At 43.3% G+C, this 23,045-nt stretch overlaps 1 protein-coding gene across 1 annotated transcript in view; it reads left to right on the top strand.

Annotated features, from left to right (window-relative positions):
• The window catches only part of SHC3 (SHC adaptor protein 3), a 158,445-nt gene that overhangs the window by 98,143 nt on the left and 37,257 nt on the right, over positions 1-23,045 (top strand). The window contains exons 7-8 of the mRNA XM_045562354.1: positions 11,132-11,258; positions 22,487-22,637. Of these exons, the coding sequence (XP_045418310.1) occupies positions 11,132-11,258; positions 22,487-22,637 (278 nt within the window). The remainder of the gene's footprint in view (positions 1-11,131; positions 11,259-22,486; positions 22,638-23,045) is intronic.

Raw genomic sequence — 23,045 nt, 5'->3', positions numbered from 1 at the left:
CTTGCAAGTTGTCCCCCCGCCTGGCTGTAAAAAGTTGCATCCCCATATAAGTGTGTGAGGGTCATTTTCTGCCGGGACCTTCACCAACCCTGGGTTAATGAGCAGTGGCCTGGTGGGGCCGTCTTTCCTTTCCACGGTTTCTTGAGGTTGAAGATAACAAGACCGTACAAAGAATTTTAGCTTTTGTTCTTTCCGGATGAGCATGTTTCACCATAAGCCATCATTTGGGGTGGTTGTGGGGAGAAGGGGGTTCTATAGATGAGGTGCTCAAATGCAGATAATTTCCTATTTTTTAATGGTTACACTGTCACTCCTGAACAGAAGGAGGGTATTACAAAGTTTTGAGAACAGAAGGGCAGGGGCATGGGTGGTCTTGCCGAGCCATGACCAGCCCCAAGACGACTTGCTGACATACAAAGTCCAGGCTGCCACTTCCGGAATGGGAAGCAGCATCTACACAGTGACTGCGGCCAGCCTCCAGGCCAGCGAGCAGAGTCACGGCCTCCAAAAGCCCAGCTGAGCCAAAGCCCCCATTTTGCCAGTTTAGAGGCTGCATCATGAGCTTCCTGCAGCTGCTCTAACAAAATGCCACAAACTGCGTTGCTTAGAGCAACAGAAATGTGTCGCCTCACAGCTCAGGAGGCTGGAGGTCCGGCATGAAGGCATCAGCAGGGCCCGCGCCCTTTGGGGCCTGTAGGGGAACCTTCCTTGCCTGTCCTAGCTTCTGGCAGCAGCTATCTGCAGTGCCCCTGGCTTGTAGACGCGTCACCGCGCTCCCTGGCTGTCACATGGCATTCTCCCCATGTGTCTGTGCTCACAAGAGCATCTTCCCGTGAGGGTGCCTGTCATTTTGGATCAGGGCCGACCCTATTCCAGTGTGACCTCATCTTAACTAGTTACATCTGCAATGACCCTATTTCCAAATAAGGTCACATCCTGAGGTCCTGGGGGTGAGGACTTCAACTTGGGAGGGACACGATCCAACCCTGAATAGAGGTCAACCCCTTCGCGATCTCAGGTGCCCTCCGGCGGTGGGGGGAAGAGGGGGTGGGGGGTGCCTCTCTCCGGGCACGGGGTTCCCAGTCAGGGTTATCAGTTATTGAAGGTCTTTCCCTATTTGTGTTTCAAATTAACTTCGAGTAATCCTAGATTTTTTTTTTGACATGTTTGATAGCTCCTAGGTCAGCGATTCTCAAAATGAGCTGCAGGTCCGAATCATCGAGAGGAACTTCAAAAAAATCTCAGTGCTCAGCCCTCAGAGAGGGGCCCCGGAACGGTATTGTTTAAAAGGCACTTCAGGTGATTCCATGTACGGCCAAGTCTGAGTAGCAGGCTCAGGTCTAGCCCGGGAAGGAGCGTAGCCCCCGGGCAGCGGACTTAGGGCCCTGGCAGGGTGCGGGCTTCTGTTTTGTTTCTCGGGGGCAAAGCAGGAGTGCCTTCTGCCCACAGCGCCTTTCCGAGTCATGAGGACCAGAGTCTATTCCGTGTGTCCTGCGGCCGCCGCACCCGGTGCCCCTGCTGTTGTGAAGGTAATGGCCAGACCTGGTGTGCAGGGAAAGGTCCGCGCTATGTCTGGTGCCTGAGAGAACCAACACAGGGCCTCTGTGACGGACTGAATATACCCCCCAACCTTACATGTTGAAATCAAACCCCCAATATGATGGTATTATATTAATAAGGGCCCCAGTCAAGGGAGGTAACTAGGTCATGAGGGTGGAGTCCTCACGAACGCGTGGGCCTGGTGCCCTGATACGAGAGACCTCAGAGCGCTTTCCCCACCTTTTCCCGCCACGCGAGGACGCACAGGGAGGAAGCGCCATCTGCAGACTGGGAAGGAGGCCTCCGCAGACACCACGTCTGCCCCCCCTTGATCCTGGACTTGCAGCCTCCAGAACCGTGAGAAACATCGGTTGCTAAGTCACCCAGCCCCAGCTGACTAAGGCAGGCTCTTTGAGGGAGTGAGTGGGAGATGTTCACTCTTTCCTTTCTCTTGTCTCTTGCCTGTAACAAACTGCTCTAAGCTTAGTGGGTTCACAACTGTTTTATTATAGTTTATGATACAATAAGGGTCAGGAACTAAGGCCTGCCTCAGTTGGCCAATTCATCTGCCCATGTGGCATCAGTGGGTCACTGGGCAGTGGTCTTTAGCTGGAGTCTGGGCTGGTCGAGAAGGTCTCGGTGGGCTTTCACTTCCATGACTGGGGCCTCGGCAGGGATGGGTAGAGGCTGAGTCCGCAGGATCCCGTTCCCTCTCCATGGAGTCTCAGGGCCTCCTTCATGGCAGCTCTGGGCTTCATGAGACCCAAAGTGGCAGCTTCCAATTCTCTAAAAGGCCAGGCATGGCTTCACTGCTGCCATAATTTACCCGTCAGAGCAGTCACAGACAGCTCAGATTCCAGGGGGTGGGGATCAGACGCAGCCTTTGAGGGAAGAGTGTCAGGGAATCTGCAGGCATCCTCATCCGTCACAGCTCTATTCTCCACGTAGACGGAGGCCCAGCCTCTTGGGAGACAGCGTGGGCAGGGAGTGGTCTAGCCTTGTCCCTCCAGCAGCCCGGCTGTGAGCAAGCTCTGCCTCCCTTTCCTAAGTGTCCGCTCTAAGATTACCTCCCTCCCAGGAAGGAGCCAGTGGAAGGGCTTTCTCCCAGCTGCTCTGATCTCCTTCCTCCTCCCCTAGGCCAAGTGGAGGGTTTCATTTAGTGGGAATGGCCTCTGCCGTGGGGGGTCAGAGTAGCAAGAAATTCTTGGGCTCTTAAACATCTAAGTCCCCCTGCAGAGCTCTTAGGTCTGTGTGTGTGCACAGGCCTGCACCTCTGTGGTCCCCTGGGCTGCAGGCACAGCACCTCAAGGCCACCTGGTCAGGACATGTCTGCATCCTAGAAAGTCTTCTGTAAAAATGTTACAGCCATAGGTCAGAGTCCCTCAATGTTGTTATCATTTGTCTTTTTCCATTCTGATTACTGCTTATGCATTTTTATGTGTGTTTTTGGTTACTCCAAAAGAATTTTTAATAAGAATCTATATTTGTTTCTCTGATCAAGAATCCATGGCTGCTATATTTAATCTGATGAAAGGGCAAAAGGTCTCTGGCCTAAGCCGTTCTGTCAGCTGGTAACCACCGGCAACAGCTCAAGGAGGTAAGAGGGGCAGGTGAGCGAGGTTTCGTGAGGTTGGTGAGTTAGAGTGAAAAGGCAGGACCAGCGGGAGGCCAGGATGATGGCTACTGATATATGTAGAGATGAAGCTCCCAAGAAATCAGGTGTTGCTGGACTCTTCATTACTACCCAGTGACTGCCATCCCCTGCAACCTTATGTACATATTAGACAGTTACAAATGGACTGCTGGGTCACAAACGCAGCTGTAAGTGATGCTCACATTAGACATATGACTGCCTACAGAAGACGTGGAGTTTATACAATTTATAATCCAATAGCAACCCTGATTAGGTACCCTCTGATGCTCCCTGGACTGAGCTATGGAAAGTCATGTACTATACAGAAGTTCCCCCTTATCTGCAGGGATACTTTCCAAGACCTCCAGTGGATGCCTGAGACCACAAATAGTACTGAACGCTATATGTAATGTTTTTTTGATATGGTAATAGAGTATGCTACAAGTGACTCCCTGCCACTCCAGCTACGCTGACTTCTGGATCTTCTTTGAACGTGCCAAGCAAGGTCCTACCTTGAGGCCCTTGCACTTGCCAGGCCCTGTGCCACCCGGGACCTTCTTCACCGGCCTTCCCGAGCTTCACTCCCTGACTCCCTTCAGGAGTCTTCTCCAATGCCCCCTTCTAGGCTGCCCTTCCCTGATCATCCTATATATCGCCCTACAGCATCATGCTCATCCATCTCCTTTATTTTACATTATCTTCATTGTTGTATCCATTTCCTATGGCTGCTGTAACAAATTATCACAAACTAGGTGGCCTAAAACAGCAGAAATGTGTTCTCTCAGCGTTCCGGAAGCCAGAAGTTTGAAATCAGGTGCGCAGGGCAGGAGGCTCTAGGGGAGGATCCTTCCCTGCTCCTTCCAGCTGTGGGTGGCCCAGGGCACTCCTTGGCTTGTGGCAGCATCACTCGACTCTCTGCCTCAGTCTTCACTTCACCTCCTCCTCTTCTGTCTGTGTCTTCTCTTCTTCCGTCTCTTACAAGGACACCTGGCATTGGATTTAGGGCCCATTCTAATCCAGGATGATTTCCTCTCAAGATCCTTAACATAATCACATCTTTAAAGACCATTTTTCACAGGTTCCAGAGAGTTAGGATGTGGGCATGTCTCTTGAGGGCCACCATTCAAGCCATTGTAGTGGGACAGTTTTATTTCTTCAGTTTCGGAGTCCGCCCTCTGGACTGCAAGCTTGGTGGGAGCAGAGGCTCTGCTTCGCTTCTTGGTCTGCCCCCAGGTCCTGGGTCAGGGCCTGCGTCAATGAAGTCTTCAGGAAATATTTTGCATATGCTGTTTTCTGCTCCTTTGCAAGAATTTTCTTAGGGTATATACCTGGAGACCGAATCACTGTCTTTGGGCATCTTCAACTTTTCTGAAATGGTCGTTTTACTTTATAGTCCCGCAAGTAGTATAGGAGGGCTCCTTTTGTTCAACATTTGGCACTTTCAGACTTGTAAATTTCTACCTATCTGATGGGTGAAAAATGGTATTTCTTTATAGTTTTAATCTGGGACTAGGACACATGCTAAGACTAACTCTTCATAGCATAGCAGCTGAATCTTGGATTTCTTACCGGTGATCAAAAAATCAGGTACAATGAAGAATGCATGGCTATGTTGAATAAACAGACTAGGGTTGGCTGAGAACTCTGTTTGAGTTTGGGGAGTACCTGTCTGGTTAGAATTCATTAGTTTTCAACATTTCTTTTAAAGGGCATGGGTTATCAGCTCACTGAGATGAAAAGATAGCAGACAGTGCTTAGCAGGATTTTTCCTCACTTGAGTAATGACTCTGAGTGTCTCCAGGACTTCCTATGCCTGTGGCCAGCTGCTCGAGATCCAGGCTGTGAATCTGAACTGTGGGCGCGTCCGTGTGTCTAGCTGAGAGGATGGTGGTGAGCCCCGAACAGGCTCCTGCAGAAGCCAGCCGCCCTGGGGACCCTTGCAGCGTGCTCACTGTGGGGGTGTGGGGCAAGGCTGGACGGGGTGTGACTTTCTGAAAAGGGAAACTCAGACACCAAGAAGTTTTTTCCCTGACTTGGCAGAGTCCCATGTTCACAGGGAGTGCACAGAGGCTCATGCCAGAGGGTGTGGAAGCAGCACATTGTGGAGGGAAACAAAGGCTGGAGCTTCTATTCACAGTTAGTTCTAATCTGAAAATTGAGGGCAGCGTCAGCCTACCACGGCAGAGAAGAAGGGCAGTGCCCCAGGACACGCCTTCTGAATGTGCCACCGAGGGGCGCAGAGCGGCTCAGGGCGGGAGACGGGTGCTCCGCTGCCAGCCTGCTGTGCTGAACAACGGGAGCGAAGTGACCTAGTGAAATAGATCCGCAGCTTTTACTAACTAGTTTTAATTGAACTAAACCTCTCAGAGGGAAACCGTAAATTAGGGATTATACTATACTAAAAATGATAACTCAGGAGTTGACTGATACATTTATTTAGGTTGGTGCAAAAATAATTGTGGTTTTGGACCATGAATTTTAAATCATTAGAGCTAGGCTCAAACACATCTTTATTAATCAAAGTAGGGACCATTACAGTCAACACATTTTTGCCAATGAGAAATAAATTTGTTTATTTGTAAAAATATGTGCTTCAGGATTCGAGCGAACTCTTGGAAAGCATTTTCTGCATCCTGCTAGTTGTGGCAGTGTTTTCTCTGCAAAAAGTTGTCAAGATGCTTAAAGAGGTGGTAGCCGGTTGGCAAGAGGTCAGGTGAATATGGCGGATGAGGCAAAACTTCGTAGCCCGATTCATTCAGCTTTTGAAGCGTCGGCTGTGCAACATGCAGTAGGGTGTTGTCGTGGAGAAGAATTGGGCCCTTTCTGTTGACCAACGCCGGCTGCAGGAGTTGCAGTTTTCGGTGCATCTCATCGATTTGCTGAGCACACTTCTCAGATGGAAGATTTTTGCCAAGATTCAGAAAGCTGTAATGGATTAGACTGGCAGCAGACCCCCAAATGGTGACCATGGCCTTTTTTGGGTGCAAGTTTGGCTTTGGGAAGTGCTTTGGAGCCTCTTCTCAGTCCAACCACTGAGCTGATTATTGCTGGTCATCCTATTCAGTCCACTTTTTTCGCACGTCACAATCCAACCAAGAAATAGTTCGTTCTTGTTGCGTACAAGAAGAGAAGACGACACTTCAAAACAATGATTTTTTTTATTTTCCATTAGCTCATGAAGCACCCACTTATTCAGCTTTTTCACCTTTCCAATATGCTTCAAATGTCAAATGACTGTAGAATGGTTGACTTTGAGTTCTTCAGCAACTTCTTGTGTAGTTGTAAGAGGATCAGCTTTGATGACTGCTCTCAGTTGGTCATTGTCAACTTCCCGTGGCCAGCCACTGTGCTCCTCGTCTTCAAGGCTCTCGTCTCCCTTGCAAAACTTCTTGAACCACCACTGCCCTGTACGTTCCTGAGCAGTTCCTGGGCCAAATGCGTTGTGGATGTTGTGAGTTATCTCCTCCGCTTTACGACCCATTTTGAACTCCAATAAGAAAATCGCTCCTATTTTCTTTTTGTCTAACATCATTTCCATAGTCTAAAATAAATATAAAATAAACAGCAAGTAATAAGTCATTAGCAAAAAACATAAATCAAGAAATGCATATTAAAATGATGTATAACATAACCAAATTTATTTAATAATGTATTCCAATATCAAATAGCAAATAATAATAATGCTAAAACCACAATTACTTTTCCACCAACCTAATACTGCTAATCTAAACAATTCATAGCCTGCATTTCAAAGTAAAAATGATAATCTAATCATATAAGGTAAATCAGCCCCTCCAAATGATTAAGAAAAGTATTTCAAAGATAGAAAGATGAATTTTTATCCAGTGTCATTATTGATGAATGATACCCAAAGCAGTTATTGTTCATTGAGATGCTGACAGTATAATGCTTTCAGGGCTAATAGGATATCTTAAACTTTTGTTTGTCTTTATCCTATCCTTTTTACAGGCAAAAAATGTCTTTTTAAAGATACCCTTATATTATACTAATACAGGAGTACGTGTTAATAGTTTATAAATAATAGACATGCAGGCAGGCCCAGAAAGTTTCTGACTGGTAGCCACGAGTGGGAGGAGACATCGAGCCGGGGTGGAGAGGGTGTGGCGGCCTGACAAACACCCTGCTCTCCTCCCCTCCCAAAGGTGCTGAGCCCGCACTTGGCATTCCCCTCCTGTTCGGGAGGAGCCAGGGACAGCTCCGGTGATGAGCTGGGAGCAGGATGGAAGGCACATGTGGTCCTGGCGAGGCCCTGCTGCCTTTTCTCCCCCAGGGTGTGGAGCAGGCCTCGCACTGAGATCCAGGACCACAGGTCAGAGCGGCCTGGGTCACTAAGGCACCATGAAAGGTGCCCAGAAACGAGGGAGCAAAAATGAAACGGCTATTTTTAGCAGAGACGTTGGGTTGTTTGTTACTGTGGCATAGCTCACCAGCCCTAACTCACAGAGTAGGCGTCACACGCAGGCAGGGTGTTGAGAACATGCTCAGATGAACAAGCCTCGCACGGGCTTACTGGGGGGCCCGGGTGGCCTGCAGTCCACTGGGTGGGCCACGCTGAGCACTGAGGGACAGGTGCACATGTGAGCCTCTGGACTTACCCGAGAGACGAGGAAGCTGTGACCTGGCATTCTGGCACACGGGGGCACAGCTGGGCGCTGCCTTCTCATCCACTGCTGTTAGCCGTTCTTCAGTGCACAGGAGACGTGTGGGCCGGCACACCCGGAGTACCATATGGTAGCAACCCGCTGCACTCCAGCTCCTGCCGTGCGATTACAAGGGCGGTAGCACAGTCATGAGTTAGTGGTTTGTGCTCAGGTGGCCCATCTCAGGCTCGGAGTAGCCTTTGCGGTGGGGCCTGCTGACAGCCCCTCACAGATGGCACGGCCCAGTGGCTGCTCTGGGTGGCCTTGGGCTAGCTCTCCTGGAGAGTGACTTCAGCATTTCTTATTGTCAGGGCTAAGCAAGAGAGAGACCAGCGTTGCAAGTGAGCCGCACCCTTAGGTAAATGACACTTTCTGCAGGCCATTGGTCTTCTCCAAATGAGCGAGAACATGGAATGACTCCGTTTTGCTGCTGCTTGGTTTGTTTTGAGCCATGTTTGAGATTTTGCATCGTTTGAGCGCGATTCCAGCACCAGCAGGCTGTGTATCTCTCTTGTCAATTTCTTCTCCGTTGCTCGTGAACTACGCCTTTGGTTTTGTCGCTTCCTCGTGGATGGGTGAAGCCCAGCAGAGCCCAGCAGCCTTGGTGACCACCTGTGGGCAAAGGCCACCTGATGCACACACATAATTATGCAGGGCAGGTTAGACGTTGGTGGGTTTTGGCTAAAGACCGTGGCAACACTCTTAGAGAAAATACCAGCCCCAGAAAGACAAAGTCCAGGTTTCAGTTTGGATCTGGAGTGAGTTTCTGGAACATATAGAGGCTGTTTTACAGAAGCAACCTTCAGACCAAAGCAAAAGATGACAGCATTTCCTCAGTTCATTTGAGGACTCTGCCAGGTACCAGGACAGAGTCATGATTTAGTTCCAGAGAGTCCTGGGTCTGCCACCCTGTTTGTCACTTAGACTGACCACGCTACGGTGCTTCTGCCCAGAGGCTGGGTGGCTCCAACTGTGCTGGAATCTACTCAGAGGTGACTCGTTTAGGCGTCCCGCTCTTGGGTGTGCGGAAGGTTTGTGGCATGCGGATGAGATCGCACAGCCCACTCGGAGTAAATCTTACTCTTCATTCTTCATTTTAAAGATTAAGGTACCAATTTTCTTCTTAAATAGGTTATACTTTTTTTTTTGTAACAAATCTTCAGTTTATTTGAAGCAATTCAGTTTCAAAACTTTAAGTTACAGCAGTCACAGAAAAAACGAGAAACAGAAACAATAAAAGAATAATCAAGAGTACTGCATTTTTTGTTTGTTTTTAAATGTGCAAGGTTATACTTTTTGACCCTTTCCCAGTGTTATTTCTGGTTCCCCAAAGTACTACCAGCTAGTTCTCTTGGCTGGCGCTGATGCTGGACAGCAGGGGCCGGGGGGCTGTGGCAGGGGGACAGCATGTCTTTCTGGCTCTCCCTCACTCGGGTCTGGACGCTTCCTTCCCTCTTAGCTGGAAAGATGCTTTGACTCATATCGGTCAACAACCTGTACAACTGTAACAGCTGCTTAGTGTGGGCTTGCATTGTGACTACCCAAGTCGATATTTAATAAATAATAATGTCACTAGTTAATCACAAAAAGACAGCCAGGACACCTTTACCTTTGTGGACAATTTTCTTGGCGGTACCTAAAATAGGACCGCTGTATCTGCGGAGTTGCGTGGCCATGGAAGCAACAACACATTCACACTTGCTCTTCCCAGAAAATACTTTTCCCGGTGTCCACAGAAGTTCACCTGCCCTGGAGTCTGGGGGAGGAGAAGCTGAGGCCCCAGGGCCTGGCTGGCTGCCTCTGGGCGAGCTCCCCGTGCAGCTTCGTGGTGGCTGCCACAGTGTTTGGGGCTGGCAGGGCCTGCCCCCTCCCTGAGCAGCTTTCCTGTTTCATGAGGCCTCTCTCTGGTGTGCACTGGCTTCTCCTGTGACACAATTCAGTGTCTCCTTAATCACTGCTGGTGCCAGGGAGCAGCTATTCACATAGAACTGCATCCTCCTCGCGCAGGGACCAACGGGGCTCCTGGAGGAACCCTCCTGGATGTACAATTGCACTGTTGCTGCAAGAGGAAGGTGTGACACGAGCAGCTGTCATCCTCTCCAAGGAGCATGCCTTTACCCTGTTAGTAGCGCGATCACCCTGGGCCGGTCACAGCATCAGATCCGTAGCCCCTTTGTGAGGGACAGGTGGATGCTCCTGGCGGGGCACTGCGATGTGTGCCCAGGACAGAGGCTCTGCCAGGGCCCGGGGGAAGCGGTGCTGCTTCCTTGTGAGGCAGAGGCTGCAGGCACCCTTGTCTATGAGGGAGATTATACCACAGCCTTGCTGTCAGGACAGCATGTCCTCTTGTGACAGCTGGCACCTGCTGCTGAGCATAAGGACTGCTCCAGGCCTCTCCCCTGGCCTTGGAGTGGCCATCGGTCTGACCCACTGACACCTCCAACTTTTATCTACCCTTTCACACAAGCTGCTTCTCTGAGAATCTGCATGAATAACCAGCCTTAAATTTATGTAGGTGCAAGTGGCATGTTGTTGGGGTGTTCATGCCTTTAATTAGTATCACTTTACATTCATCCTCAGAGGGTGTTTCGAGTGGCCATGTCTGGGGATCAACATTTTACTCCCACCAAGTGAGCAACTTGCTCTAAGTCCATTGAATGGACCAAGATTCATTGAATAGATGCCAGTTTAAGTCCATTATTTAAACTTCTTGGGCCCTAAGGAGACTTGGTTCATGCAAAGATCAGGTTGTTTGTCGTGCTGAGGTCTCCTTCTAAACATTGTTCCCTGAGAAGGTCAGAACTGATGTTTTATAAAATCTAAAGAAATTGAAGAACCATCGATTTGAACTTGAAAATTTTAAAATATATTTAAAAATGGAACCTATAGGTTGGGCTCATGCTTGTAATCCCAGCACTGTGGGAGGCCAAGGTTGGAGGATCACTTGAGGCCAGGAGTTCGAGACCAGCCTGAGCAACATAGCAAGACCCCGTCTCTACAAAATATAAAAAAAAATAGCTGGGCATGGTGGCACAGGACCGTAGTCCCAGCTACGCAGGAGGGTGAGGCAGGAGGATCACTTCAGCCCTGGAGTTTGAGGTTGCCGTGCTGACGCCACGGCACTGTGCTCTAGCCTGGGCAACAGAGCAAGATGCTGTCTCCACGTAGATGGCCTAGGACACAGTGTGAAGGAAGCATGTACCTCTTCGTCCCTCTGTCCTCAGGAAGGGCTCTTCGTAGAGAGCTCAGGGAGTGCCAGTGTCTGTCTCTAACGGGCCTGTGTCCCTCGCTCTCTCAGCTTGCCACATTCTGGAATGCTGCGACGGGCTGGCCCAAGATGTCATTGGCTCCATCGGACAAGCCTTCGAGCTCCGGTTTAAGCAGTATTTGCAGTGTCCTACCAAGATCCCTGCTCTCCAGGATCGGTGAGTAGCTCTGTGACACCATTTGCAGCCGCCTGTCTGCATTTCATGACCTTTCCTCTTAAGCCCTTCTGTTGTGTGCTCTGGAGAGGCACAGTCAGTCACAGGGCTCGGGGACACCTGGTTGGTGCTGGGCTGTGGCACAAGAAACCGACAGATGGAAGCCAACATATGGATGACGCTTTGAATGTGTAGAAAAACATTTTCTTGAAACTATAGTGATGGTAGCCAAGGTTACAGAAAAGCTACTTCGTTTTAATTTTTTGTTCTGTTTCCTCTGCAACCACATGATGCTTCCATATGTTACCTTCTTGGATCTGTGTCACCACAGGTTCTACGCATCCCTTTGTCCTTGTCCTCACGATTAGCCGAAGTCCTGCTGCAGGAGGCTCCCTGGCTGCCAGCACGCCTCCTGCCTCGTGGCCTTTGCAGCCTAACAGCTTTGGAGTTTGTTTACGTTCTGTGTGGCCCTGGGCACGTCCCCTAAACTCTCTGGGTCTCAGCAGTTCTGTGATTTTTAAGTGTTAAATGAAACAGTGAATGTGAATAACAATTGTGAGATATTTCATTTATTATAAAAATGTTCAGGTTCTAACACTGAGTTTCCTCAGGACATAAGAATATTCCATGCAGCATAAAGCATTAAAAAAATAATATGGGTCATGTTGGTCATTCAGTGTCTGTCCTTGGTTGAACTTGCATAATGAAAATCTATTATAATGATGTGTTCATTGTAAACAAAACTTTACTCCTAAATTTACTTTTTACTTTTTCCAACCTCTAAAGCTACATTCTGTGACTTAGCCATGAAGTCAGTGTCTATCCTCACCCTCGTTATTATGAAGACTTTTCCTTATTCCCTGGGAAATTCCCTTGAAGACATTCATTTCAGAGGTGCCTGTGAAGGGCCCGTGTTTTCCAGGTTGCTAGAAACTTCAGCAAGCCGGGACAGGAAGATATGTATAAGGAGGGCTAGAGGCAGAACGTGCAGCAACCTGAATGCCCTTGGTGGGAGAGTGGGGAAACACTTTTATTTTATATGTAATGGGACATAGTAGTTTAAAAGAATTCATCAGTATACATGTGTTATCAGTATAAATGTCACAATTTATAATGGAGCGGAAAAGACCATTGCAAAAAGGTATGAACCATTTATAAACATTTTAAAAACATGTAAATAATAAATATGTAGTTTATGGATAAATACATGTATAGAAAGAACATAAAAACATGCAAGAATATTATACACCAACTCTAGGATATCCGAGGATGGGGCAGGGATGGGGGTGGGTTGGATTTGGCTGTATTTGTCAAGAGTATTTTCCTCTCTAACATTTTATAATGAAAGTGCTCCAATATACACAAAGAACTTTACAGTGAACACCTATATACTCGCCATCTAGATTCTAGCATTAACATTTTACTGTTAATATCACCTATCTATCCATCTAAAGGAAGTTTGACAAGTTTTATTTCATTTACAAAAAGGAAGCGTGTAACAGAGCAAAAGGTTTAACACATTTAATGTTGGTGCTGGATGCATAGGTATCTTTCGTATTAATTATCATGCTTTCCTATATTTGAAATGCTGCATAAAGTCAAATACTATTAAAATGATATGTACAGAAATGAGTGGGGAGGAGTTAATTTAACTACCATGCTTCTCTGATAATATACTTAAGGTATCAAGTCCTGTATATATTTCTATATAATAAAGTTTGAAGGACTCTCGGGTAAAGAAAACGAAGCAGACAGGATCTTATCCATGGAGAAAGATGTTGATTCCGAATGCGAGTGTCTGCATATAATTTCTAAACCAGAGCATTAACAAGGGCCCCTGCCTGTAGCTTCCTACTGTGGTGACTGCCCCTGACGTCCACCTCACCCTGTCCGATGGCCACTCCTGTGTCCACTGAATGGGGGTGAGAGCGGGAGAGAGGGTGGTCCTCCTTGGGCCAGCCTCCCCAGGGTGGCTCCATCCGTCCCGCGGGGGCAGCCTGGGGCCCTGGGAGAAGCCACCCTGCATGCGCCAGGCTCTCCCTGCCCGAGCTGTGCGGACACTGGCAGGTTTTCCTTCCGCCCTGCTGAGGTCCCAGGGCACATGGGAGCACAGCTTCTATTTTGGAGGCACTCTCCTTGGGTTTTCTGCTCACTCCCTCAGGCCATGTCTCTCCAAATGGGGACATATTTTCTGAGGGAACGAGCATCTGGTACCTTGAGCTTCTTTGCTTTGGGGTGGAGATGGGGCCAGGGGAGGATGGGGGCAGTGTGGCATCGTTAGGGTCCACCCAGCTGTGCTGGAGTCCTCGGTGCTCCCTGTCTGAGCAGTGAGATTTCTTCTTTCCTTCTCTTGCTGCTGGTGAGTGTGTGGATTTACTTATCTGTGAATTATTGTTTGCTCATTGTGTTAATTACTGGGGGAAACACTCTGTGATCTGGATTTATGGCCCATCCTCAACTGGAAATCAAAAATAGTACTTTTAAATGAATAGATTTTTGGTTGTGGTCTGATTTTCCTTGGAGGATTTTCCTTGCAGAAATCCAAGGGCATTTCAACACAAAACCAGAGAAGATATTGAAAAATCAAATGTAGCTAAGGCTCCATTTATTGTTTTTTAAAAAACTGATATATAATTCATACATAATGAAGTTAACCCTTTTAGAGTATACAACTCAGTTGATTTGGTATATTCAAAGGTAGTACAATTATCACCATTAATGCCAGAATATTTTCATTGCCCCCAACAGAAACCTCACACTCATTAGCAATTACTCCCCATTCTCCACTCCCCTGTCCCCTGGCAACCACTGATCTACTTTCTGTCTACATAGATTTGCCAGGTCTGGACATTTCATATAAATGGCATCATACAGTATGTGTCTGTCTTTCACTTAGAAGAATGTTTTCAAGGTTCATCATGTTGTTGTAGCTGTCAGTATTTCATTCTTTTTAGGGCTCAATAATATTCTAGTGTATGAGCATATCACCTTTTGCTTGTCTATTCGTTGGTTATGAGCATTTGGATTGCTTCCACCTTTTAGTTCGTGTGACTAATGCTGCTGTAAAGATGCACACAAGTTTTTGTGTAGACGTACGTTTCAGTATTTTTGTGTGTGTATACCTAGGAGTGAAATTGCTGGGTCATATGGTCATGCTATGCTAAGCTTTTTGATAAACTGCAAAGCTGTCTTCCAAAGTGGCTATAGCATTTTACATTCTCATCAGCAATGTGTTGAGAGTACTGGGATCTGCACATTGCAACAACACTTGTTACTGGCCGTCTTTTTGATTATATCTACCCTAGTGGGAATGAAGTGGTCTCTGATTTTGATTTTGATTTGCGTTTTCCTGATGACTAATGATGTCAAGCCGCTTTTCATGTGCTTACTGGCTGGCTGTCTTTGAAGAAATATCTGCTCAAATCCTTAGCCCATTTTTAAGATTGGGTTGTCTTTATTGTTGTGTTGTAGGAGTTCTTTATATATTCTGGATACACGTCTCTTTTTAGATATGTGATTTGCAAATATTTTCTCCCATTTGTGGGTTATACTTTTACTTTCTCGATAATGTCCTTTGAAGTGCAAAAGTTTTTAAAATTTTGATGAAGTCCAATTTACCTGCTTTTGGGTGTCATGTGTAAGAAATCATTGCCTAATTCAAGGTCATGAAGACTTACACCTATGTTTTCTTCTAAAACTTTTGTAGTTCTTAGCTCTTACATTTAGGTCTGGAATCCATTTTGAGTTTATTTTTTGTAATGATATGATGATTATGACATAGAGGTCCAGCTTCATCCTTTCACATATGGACATACAGTTCTCGCAGCACCATCTGTTGAATAGACTATTCTTTCACCCATTGAATTATCTTTAGACCCTTGTCAAAATCATTTGATCATAAATATACGGGTTTATTTCTGGACTCTCAATTTTATTCCCTTGAGCTGTCTATCCTTATGCTAGTGTTACGTAGTCTTGAATACTGTGGCTTTGTAAGTTTGAAATTGGAAGTATGAGTTCTCTAACTTGGCTGTTCTCTATTAAGATTGTTTTGGCTATTTTGGGCCTTTAAAAATTCCATACAAATTTTAGGATAACTTGTCTATTTTTGAAAAAAAAAAGATGATTGGGATTTTGATAGAGACTGTGTTGAATCTGTAGACCAATTTGAATATTGCCAGCTTAACAATTTTAAGTCTTTTTAATCCCTGCACGTATTTATTTAGATTTTCTGACATTTATTTAGATTTTCTTTAATTTCTTTTAGCAATGTTTTATAGTTCTCAATGTATAAGTCTTGAAATTGTTTTGGGAATTTTTCTCCTAAATATCTTTATTTTTTGATGCTATGATAAATAGAATTGTTTGTTAATTTTATTTTTGAGTTTTGAAATTGTTAATGTATAAAATACAATAATTTTTTATATTGATCCTGTATCCTTCAACTTTGTTCAACTCATTTATTAGTTCTAACAGCTTTTTTATGGATGCATTGGGATTTTCTATATATGAGATCATATCATCTACAAATAAAGATAGTTTTATTTTTTCCTTTCTAATCTGATGCCTTTTATTTTTTTTATTATCTAATTTCCCTGGTTAGACCCTCCAGTACAATGGTGAATAGAAAAGGCAAGAGGGAACATCTTTATTATATTTCTGATCTTAGAGGGGAAGCATCCATTCTTTTAACATTAACTATGATGTTAGCTGTAGGCTTTTAGTAGATGCCTTCATCAGAAATGCACATTTATTTCAAGTTTATTGAGTGTCTTTATCATGCAAAGATGCTGGATTTTGTCAAATCCTTTTTCTACATATATTGATATGATTATGTGGTATTTGTTTTATATTCTGTTGATATGATATAGTGCATTAATTGAATGTTGAGTGTTAATTAAGCTTGCATTACTGGTATAAATCCTACTTTGTCATGGTGTATAATTCTTTTTATACGTTGCCAGATTTGTTTGCTACTGTTTTGTTGAAGATTTTTCCATCCATATTCATAAGAGATATTGATATATTGTTTTCTTTTGTTTTGGTGTCTTTGTCTGGTTTTAGTATCAGGGTATTATTGTCCTCAGAGATTGAGCTTGGAAGTGTTCCCTCCTCTTCTATTTTTCAGAAGAGTTTGTGAAGTATTGCTGTTAATTCTCCTTTAAATGTTTGGTAGATTTCACCAAGAAGCCATATGATCCTAGGCTTTTCTTGCAAGGTAAGTTTGTTGATCACTAATTCAGTCTCTTTATTTATTGCGTCTCTATTTAGATGTTCTACTTCTTTTTGAGCTGGTTTTGATAGTTTGAGTCTTTCCAGGAATTTTTCCATCTTATCTAATTTGTTGGCATCCAGTTATTCACAGTTTCTCTTATAATCCTTTTTATTTCTGTGTGGTTGGTAGTAATATCCCCTCTTCCATTCCTAATTTGTATAATTTGAGTTCTCTCTCTCTCTTTTCCTCATCAGTCTAGCTAGGGATTTGAAAATTTTGTTAATCTTTCCAAGAATCAACTCTTGGTATCACTAATTTTCTCTGTTGTTTTTCTACTCTTTATTTTATTTATTTCCACTTTAATATTATTTTCTTTCTTCTGCTTGTGTTTAGTTTGCTCTTCTTTTTTTAGTTTCTTAAGGTAGAAGTTCAGGTTCTTGATTTGAGATCTTTCTTCTTTTATTGTGTATATATATATATATATATATATATATATATATATATATATATATATATATATTGAGACAGGGTCTCGCTCTGTCATCCAGGCTGGAGAGCAGTGGTGTGATCATAACTCACTGCAACCTTGAGCTCCTGGGCTCAAATGATCCCCCCACCTCAGCCTCCTGAGTAGCTGGGACTCAGGTGCACACCACCACACCTGGCTAATTTTTAAAAGATAGCATCTCCCTATGGTTCCCAGACTTGTCTTGGACTCCTGGCCTCAAGTGATCCTCCCACTTCGGCCTCCCAAAATGCTGGGATTATGGAACTGAACCATTGTGTTTGGCCAAGTGTTTACACTATACAACAAAAGCACTTCTTTTGCTTTATCTCATAAATTTTGGTATGTTTTTCTTTTCAATCATCTCAAAATATTTTCTAATTTCCCTTGTGATCTCTTTTTTGACCCATCTTTTATTTAGGAATATGTTGTTTAATTTCCTTCTAAATATATGTGATTTCCCCAAATTTCCTTCTAAAATTGATTTCTACTTTGATTCCATTATGGTCTGAAAACATACTTTGTATGATTTCAGTTCTTTTTTTGAGACTTGTTTAATGGCTTCCCATATGGTCTATCATGGAGAATGTTCCATATGCACTTGAGAAAAATTTTTATTCTGCTGCTGTTGGGTGTAATGTTCTATAAATGTCTGTTAGGTCTAGTTGGTTTATTGAGTTGTTCAATCTTCTAGTGTATAATCTTCTCTCTAGTTGTTCTAGCTATTATCAAAGTGGCATATCAAGGTGTCTAACTATTATTGTTGAGTTATCTATTTCTTCTTTTGGTTTTGTCAGATTTTGCTTCATGTACTTTGGAGTCTATTGTGAAGTACATATATATTAATATTTATAATTATATCTTCTTGATGGATTACCCTTTTATCATTATAAACTTTTTTCATCTTTAGTAAAAATTTTGTCTTAAAGTCTATTTTGTCTAATATTTGTATAGTCAATCCAGCTCTCTTGTGTTACTGTTTGCATGAAGTATCTTTTTACATACTTTTAATCTATTTACACCTTTAAATCTAAAGTGTGTCTCTTATAGGAAGCATGTAGTTAGATCATTCTTTAATTCATTCTGCCAATCTCTGCCTTTTGGTTGGAGTGTTTAATGCATTTACATTTAATGCAATTATTTTAGTTAGGATTTTTCTCTGCCATTTTACTATTTTTTTCTATACATTTTATGTCATTTTTGTTCCCTTATTCCTCCATTACTATTAGGTTGGTGCAAAAGTAATTGTGGTTTTAGCATTGTTATTATTTGCTGTTTGATATTGGAATACATTCTTAAATAAATGTGGTTATGTTATACATCATTTTAATGCACACTTCTCACTTTATTTTTTTGCTAATGACTTATTACTGGCTGTTTATTTGACATTATTTGACACTACGGAAATGATGTTAGACAAAAAGAAAATTGGAGCGATTTTCTTATTCGAGTTCAAAATGGGTCCTAAAGCAGCAGAGACAACTCACAACATCAACACATTTGGCCCAGGAACTGCTAAGGAACGTACAGGGCAGTGGTGGTTCAAGAAGTTTTGCAAGGAGACGAGAGCCTTGAAGATGAGGAGCACAGTGGCTGGCCCTCAGAAGTTGACAACAACCAACTGAGAGCAATCATCAAAGCTGATCCTCCTACAACTACACAAGAAGTTGTTGAAGAAGTCAAAGTCAACCATTCCACAGTTGTTTGACATTTGAAGCAAATTGGAAAGGTGAAAAAGCTCGATAAGTGGCCACCTCATGAGCTAATGGAAAATTTTAAAAAAAAAAACATTGTTTTGAAGTGTCTTCTCTTGTACGCAACAACAACGAACTATTTCTTGGATGGATTGTGACGTGCGACAAAAAGTGGATTGAAAAGGATGACCAGCGATAACCAGCTCAGTAGTTGGGCCGAGAGGCAGCTCCAAAGCACTTCCCAAAGCCAAACTTGCACCAAAAAAAAGGCCATGGTCACTATTTGGTGATCTGCTGCCAGTCTGATCCATTACAGCTTTCTGAATCCTGGCAAAAATCTTCCATCTGAGAAGTGTGCTCAGCAAATCGATGAGATGCACCGAAAATTGCAACTCCTGCAGCCGGCATTGGTCAACAGAAAGGGCCTAATTCTTCTTCACGACAACGCCCTACTGCATGTTGCACAACCGACGCTTCAAAAGTTGAATGAATCGGGCTACGAAGTTTTGCCTCATCCGCCATATTCATCTGATCTCTTGCCAACAGGCTACCACTTCTTTAAGCATCTCAACAACTTTTTGCAGGGAAAATGCTTCCACAACCAGCAGGATGCAGAAAATCCTTTCTAAGAGTTTGCTTGAGTCCTGAAGCACAAATTTTTACACCACAAGAGTAAACAAACTTATTTCTCATTGGCAAAAATGCATTGATTGTAATGATTCCTAGTTTGATTAATAAAGATGTATATGAGCCTAGTTATGATAATTTAAAATTCACAGTCTGAAACCGCAATTACTTTTGCACCAACCTATAGGGGATGGTCGTCCTCTTCCATTGAGCTCGAGCTTGCAGCTTTCGAAAGGAAGCATGTGGAGTGGTGAGAGAGGAAAGGGACACCCGCCTAGCCAGCCAGATCAGCTGGATCAACCCTGGCAATCAATGGGATGACAGATGCTGCAGCCATATCATCCTCACATCCATTTTTGCACCAGCCTAAGACCTCTTTTGATATTAAATAAATATTTTTCAAGTGTACCATTGAATTCTTTGTTTTTTATTTTACTATTTTTAAAAGTAATTTTCTTAGTGGTTGCCCTGAGATTTTCTTCTTAATTTATAACAATTTTCCTCTTAATTTGTAACAGTCTAGTTAAGATTGGCACCAGCTTAATTTCAATAGTATACAAAAGCTTTGCTCCTATGTGGCTTCATCCCTCCATTCTCCTTTATGCTGCTATGGCCGGGCAAATTACATCTTCATACACTACATGCTCTTCAACACATATTTGTAATTATTGCTTTATTTAGTTGTCTTTTAAATTAGAGTGGTGAAATAAAAGAACTATAGGCAAAACTACATTTATACTATCTTATATATTTTTCTATGTTGTTAACTTTACCATTATTCTCTGTTTCTTCAAGTTGATATGAATTACTATTCAGTGCCCTTTCATTTCAGCCTAAAGTACTTTTAATATTTCTTATAGGGCAGATTTTTTAGCACTGAATTTCCTTCATTTTTATTTATTTGAAAATATCTTAACTTCTACTTCATTTTTGAAGGATAGTTTTGTTGGATATAGAGTTCTTGGTAGACAGTCTTTCCCTCAGCACATGGACTATGTCAATCCATGCCTCTGGCTTCCACTGCTCCTGGTGAGAAATCAGTTGTTAATATTATTGAGGAGCCCACATGATGAGGAGCTTCTCTCTTGCTGTGTTCAAGACTTTTTTTTTTCTCTTTGATTTTAAACAATTTGATTATGATGTGTGAATCTCTTTGAGGTTATCTCAATTTAAGGTTTTTTGAGCTTCTTAGATGAACAGATCAATTTTTTAAAATCAAATTTGGGAAGTTTTCAGCCATTTTTTCTTCAAATGTTTTTTCTTTTTTTCCACCTGCCCTTTTCAGTCTTTCCTCTCCTCAGGACACTATATTTTGTATATGTTGGTGTGTTTAATGGTGTCCTATAGGTCCCTTGGGCTCTTTTGAATTTTCTTAGTTCTTTTTTTTTTTCTGTTCTTCAGACTGAATAAGCTCAATTGACCTATCATTCTTTCTTCCGCCTGCTCAAACCTGCTGTTAAGCACCTCAAATGAATTTTTTATTTCAGTTATTAGAATTTTCAACTCCATAATTTCTATTTGATTTATTATTATTTCTGTATCTATATTGATATTCCCTATTTGGTGAGGCACTATCCTCCTGTCTAGTTTTTTATGCATGGCTTCCTTTAGTTCTTTGAGCATATTTAAAGTGGTTAATTTAGAGTCCTTGTTTAGTTAGTCCAAAGTCTGAGTTTCTCAGGGTCAGTTTCTATTAATTGCTTATTTCCTGAGTATGAGCCATACTTTCTTATTTTTTTGCATGTCTCATAATTTTTTGTTGAACTGGGAATTTTAAATAATGTAATGTGATGCGGCAACTTTGGAAATCAGATTTCTCCCTTCCTCAGGATTTGTTGCTGTTCCTGTTTGTTTTGGATGTTTGTTTTAGTGGTTTTTCTAAACTAATTCTATAAAGCCTGTATGCTTGGTTATATGTATTCTTGGTCTTCTTGGTTTGCTTATTGGTCAGCTAAGATTGGAGAGATATTTCCTTAAATGCCTGGAACTAAGAAGTCTCGTGGTCTTTTCTGAGGGGTTCTGTGTGTGTGTTGGGGGCATTTCTTCAACACTCAGCCAAGCAGTTGCCAACTCTGCCCTAGCCTTCACTTTCTGCTTGGGCAGGGCTTCAAGAGAGCAAGAAGTATAGGGCCTTCTCACATCTACACTAAACAGGCACACAGTGCTGGGCATGAACACAGCCCTACATATGCCTGTTTCCTTCTAGATTCCCAGAAATATGTCAGAGCTTATTAAAGTTCCTATGGATATCCTATTTCTCAGCTTTTCCTTTTAAGCTTTTTGATTAATGCAAATGTTTTTGATTTGACCCAAATGTTATCCACTGCCTCAGTGAGCCACAATGTTAAACACTTGCCTCTAGTTGTTTTTGACAAATGGCTCCTGGGGAAGAGACATTTTGCCCTGGGCAAGCTCCAAATCAGGTCAGGTCAAGTAAAAACAGCCTTGGGAGTCGGGTCTTCCAAGGAACCACCAGACGTGCCAAATCATGATAGTTCTCTGGGACTGGGGCCTTGGCAGAGCCTCAGTGCTGTTCTGCCCCTTCTGTGGCCCCCAGCCTGCTGGTTTTCACTGTGACTGTGGGCTGTTGGTTTTCAAGGCTATCAGAGATGAAAACTGGGCAATTTAAAATGCCACAGAGATACTATACTATACTGTTTGCTTGTTTTTTAAATAAATACTCCCAAGTTTTAAGCTTCTGGTTAATTTTGAATTCTGAAAAAGTTGATTCTGACAAAAGTGTTTTTGGGGGCTTTTCTGGGGCAGTTTTCTGGTTGCTTTTATGGCAGAGAGAATTTTCAGATGTCCTTTCTGCCATTTCCCCTGATGTCACTATATGTCCATTTTTTAGTTGATTTTGTTTTGGGTAAATTTGATGACACTGAAATCTTTGCCCATGCCTTGAGGATCTGACTATCCTTAGACATAATTTCTTTCTTAATTAAAATGTACTTTAAAAAAAGAACCTCTTTCAAACATGACTGCGATTTTCCAGTGTGTGGAACTCTGAATAAAGCGTGGATGTTTGCCCAATGACTAACCTGTTTTTCATATATGCATAAAACCTGGATGGTTGCAGGGGTACTGACTAAACTCTTTTTTCTTGGTAGCAGGTACTAACATTAGATTTGTTGGGTTTGACTGCGAGCTCAACTTTCAGCTAAAACCTTTGAAAATTCTCTTTTAACAGAATGCAGAGCCTGGATGAGCCATGGACGGAAGAGGAGGGGGATGGCTCAGACCACCCCTACTACAACAGCATTCCAAGCAAGATGCCTCCACCGGGGGGGTTTCTTGATGCTCGACTGAAAACCAAACCCCATGCTCCTGACATGGCCCAGGTAAGTCTTATACTTTTTTCCTCAGATGGTGGCTAACTTAACTTCATTTCCTTTTATTTTCTTCAATTTTATTTCAGGACAATGTTCTGTTCAGTTTTGGACACCATAACTCATAAACTCTCACAAAGCATCACAGTGCATTAGCCAAATGCCTTGTGATCCCTGACATATGAGACTGGGTGTGTCACCACCACCCTCACAAATCCCGCCATACTTTGTTCGTAGTGAGGAGAAGAGAGAATTCAAGACTTTAAAAAGGCCTGGAGTGCTTTGGGTTCTTGGAAAAGAAAGTAGCTATAGGCCCTTAAAATGATGAGAATTTTATGAGTTTTTCGATTTTATTTGTTTTCCTAATTGTCCTCCCAACTCAAAATTCTAGTAAGGCAATTGCTTTCTAGAGTTCTGATA

The sequence above is a fragment of the Lemur catta genome, chromosome 10 (genome assembly GCF_020740605.2).
Source record: "Lemur catta isolate mLemCat1 chromosome 10, mLemCat1.pri, whole genome shotgun sequence".
Classification (NCBI taxonomy): domain Eukaryota; kingdom Metazoa; phylum Chordata; class Mammalia; order Primates; family Lemuridae; genus Lemur; species Lemur catta.
This window is presented reverse-complemented; position numbering and strand designations above follow the sequence as displayed.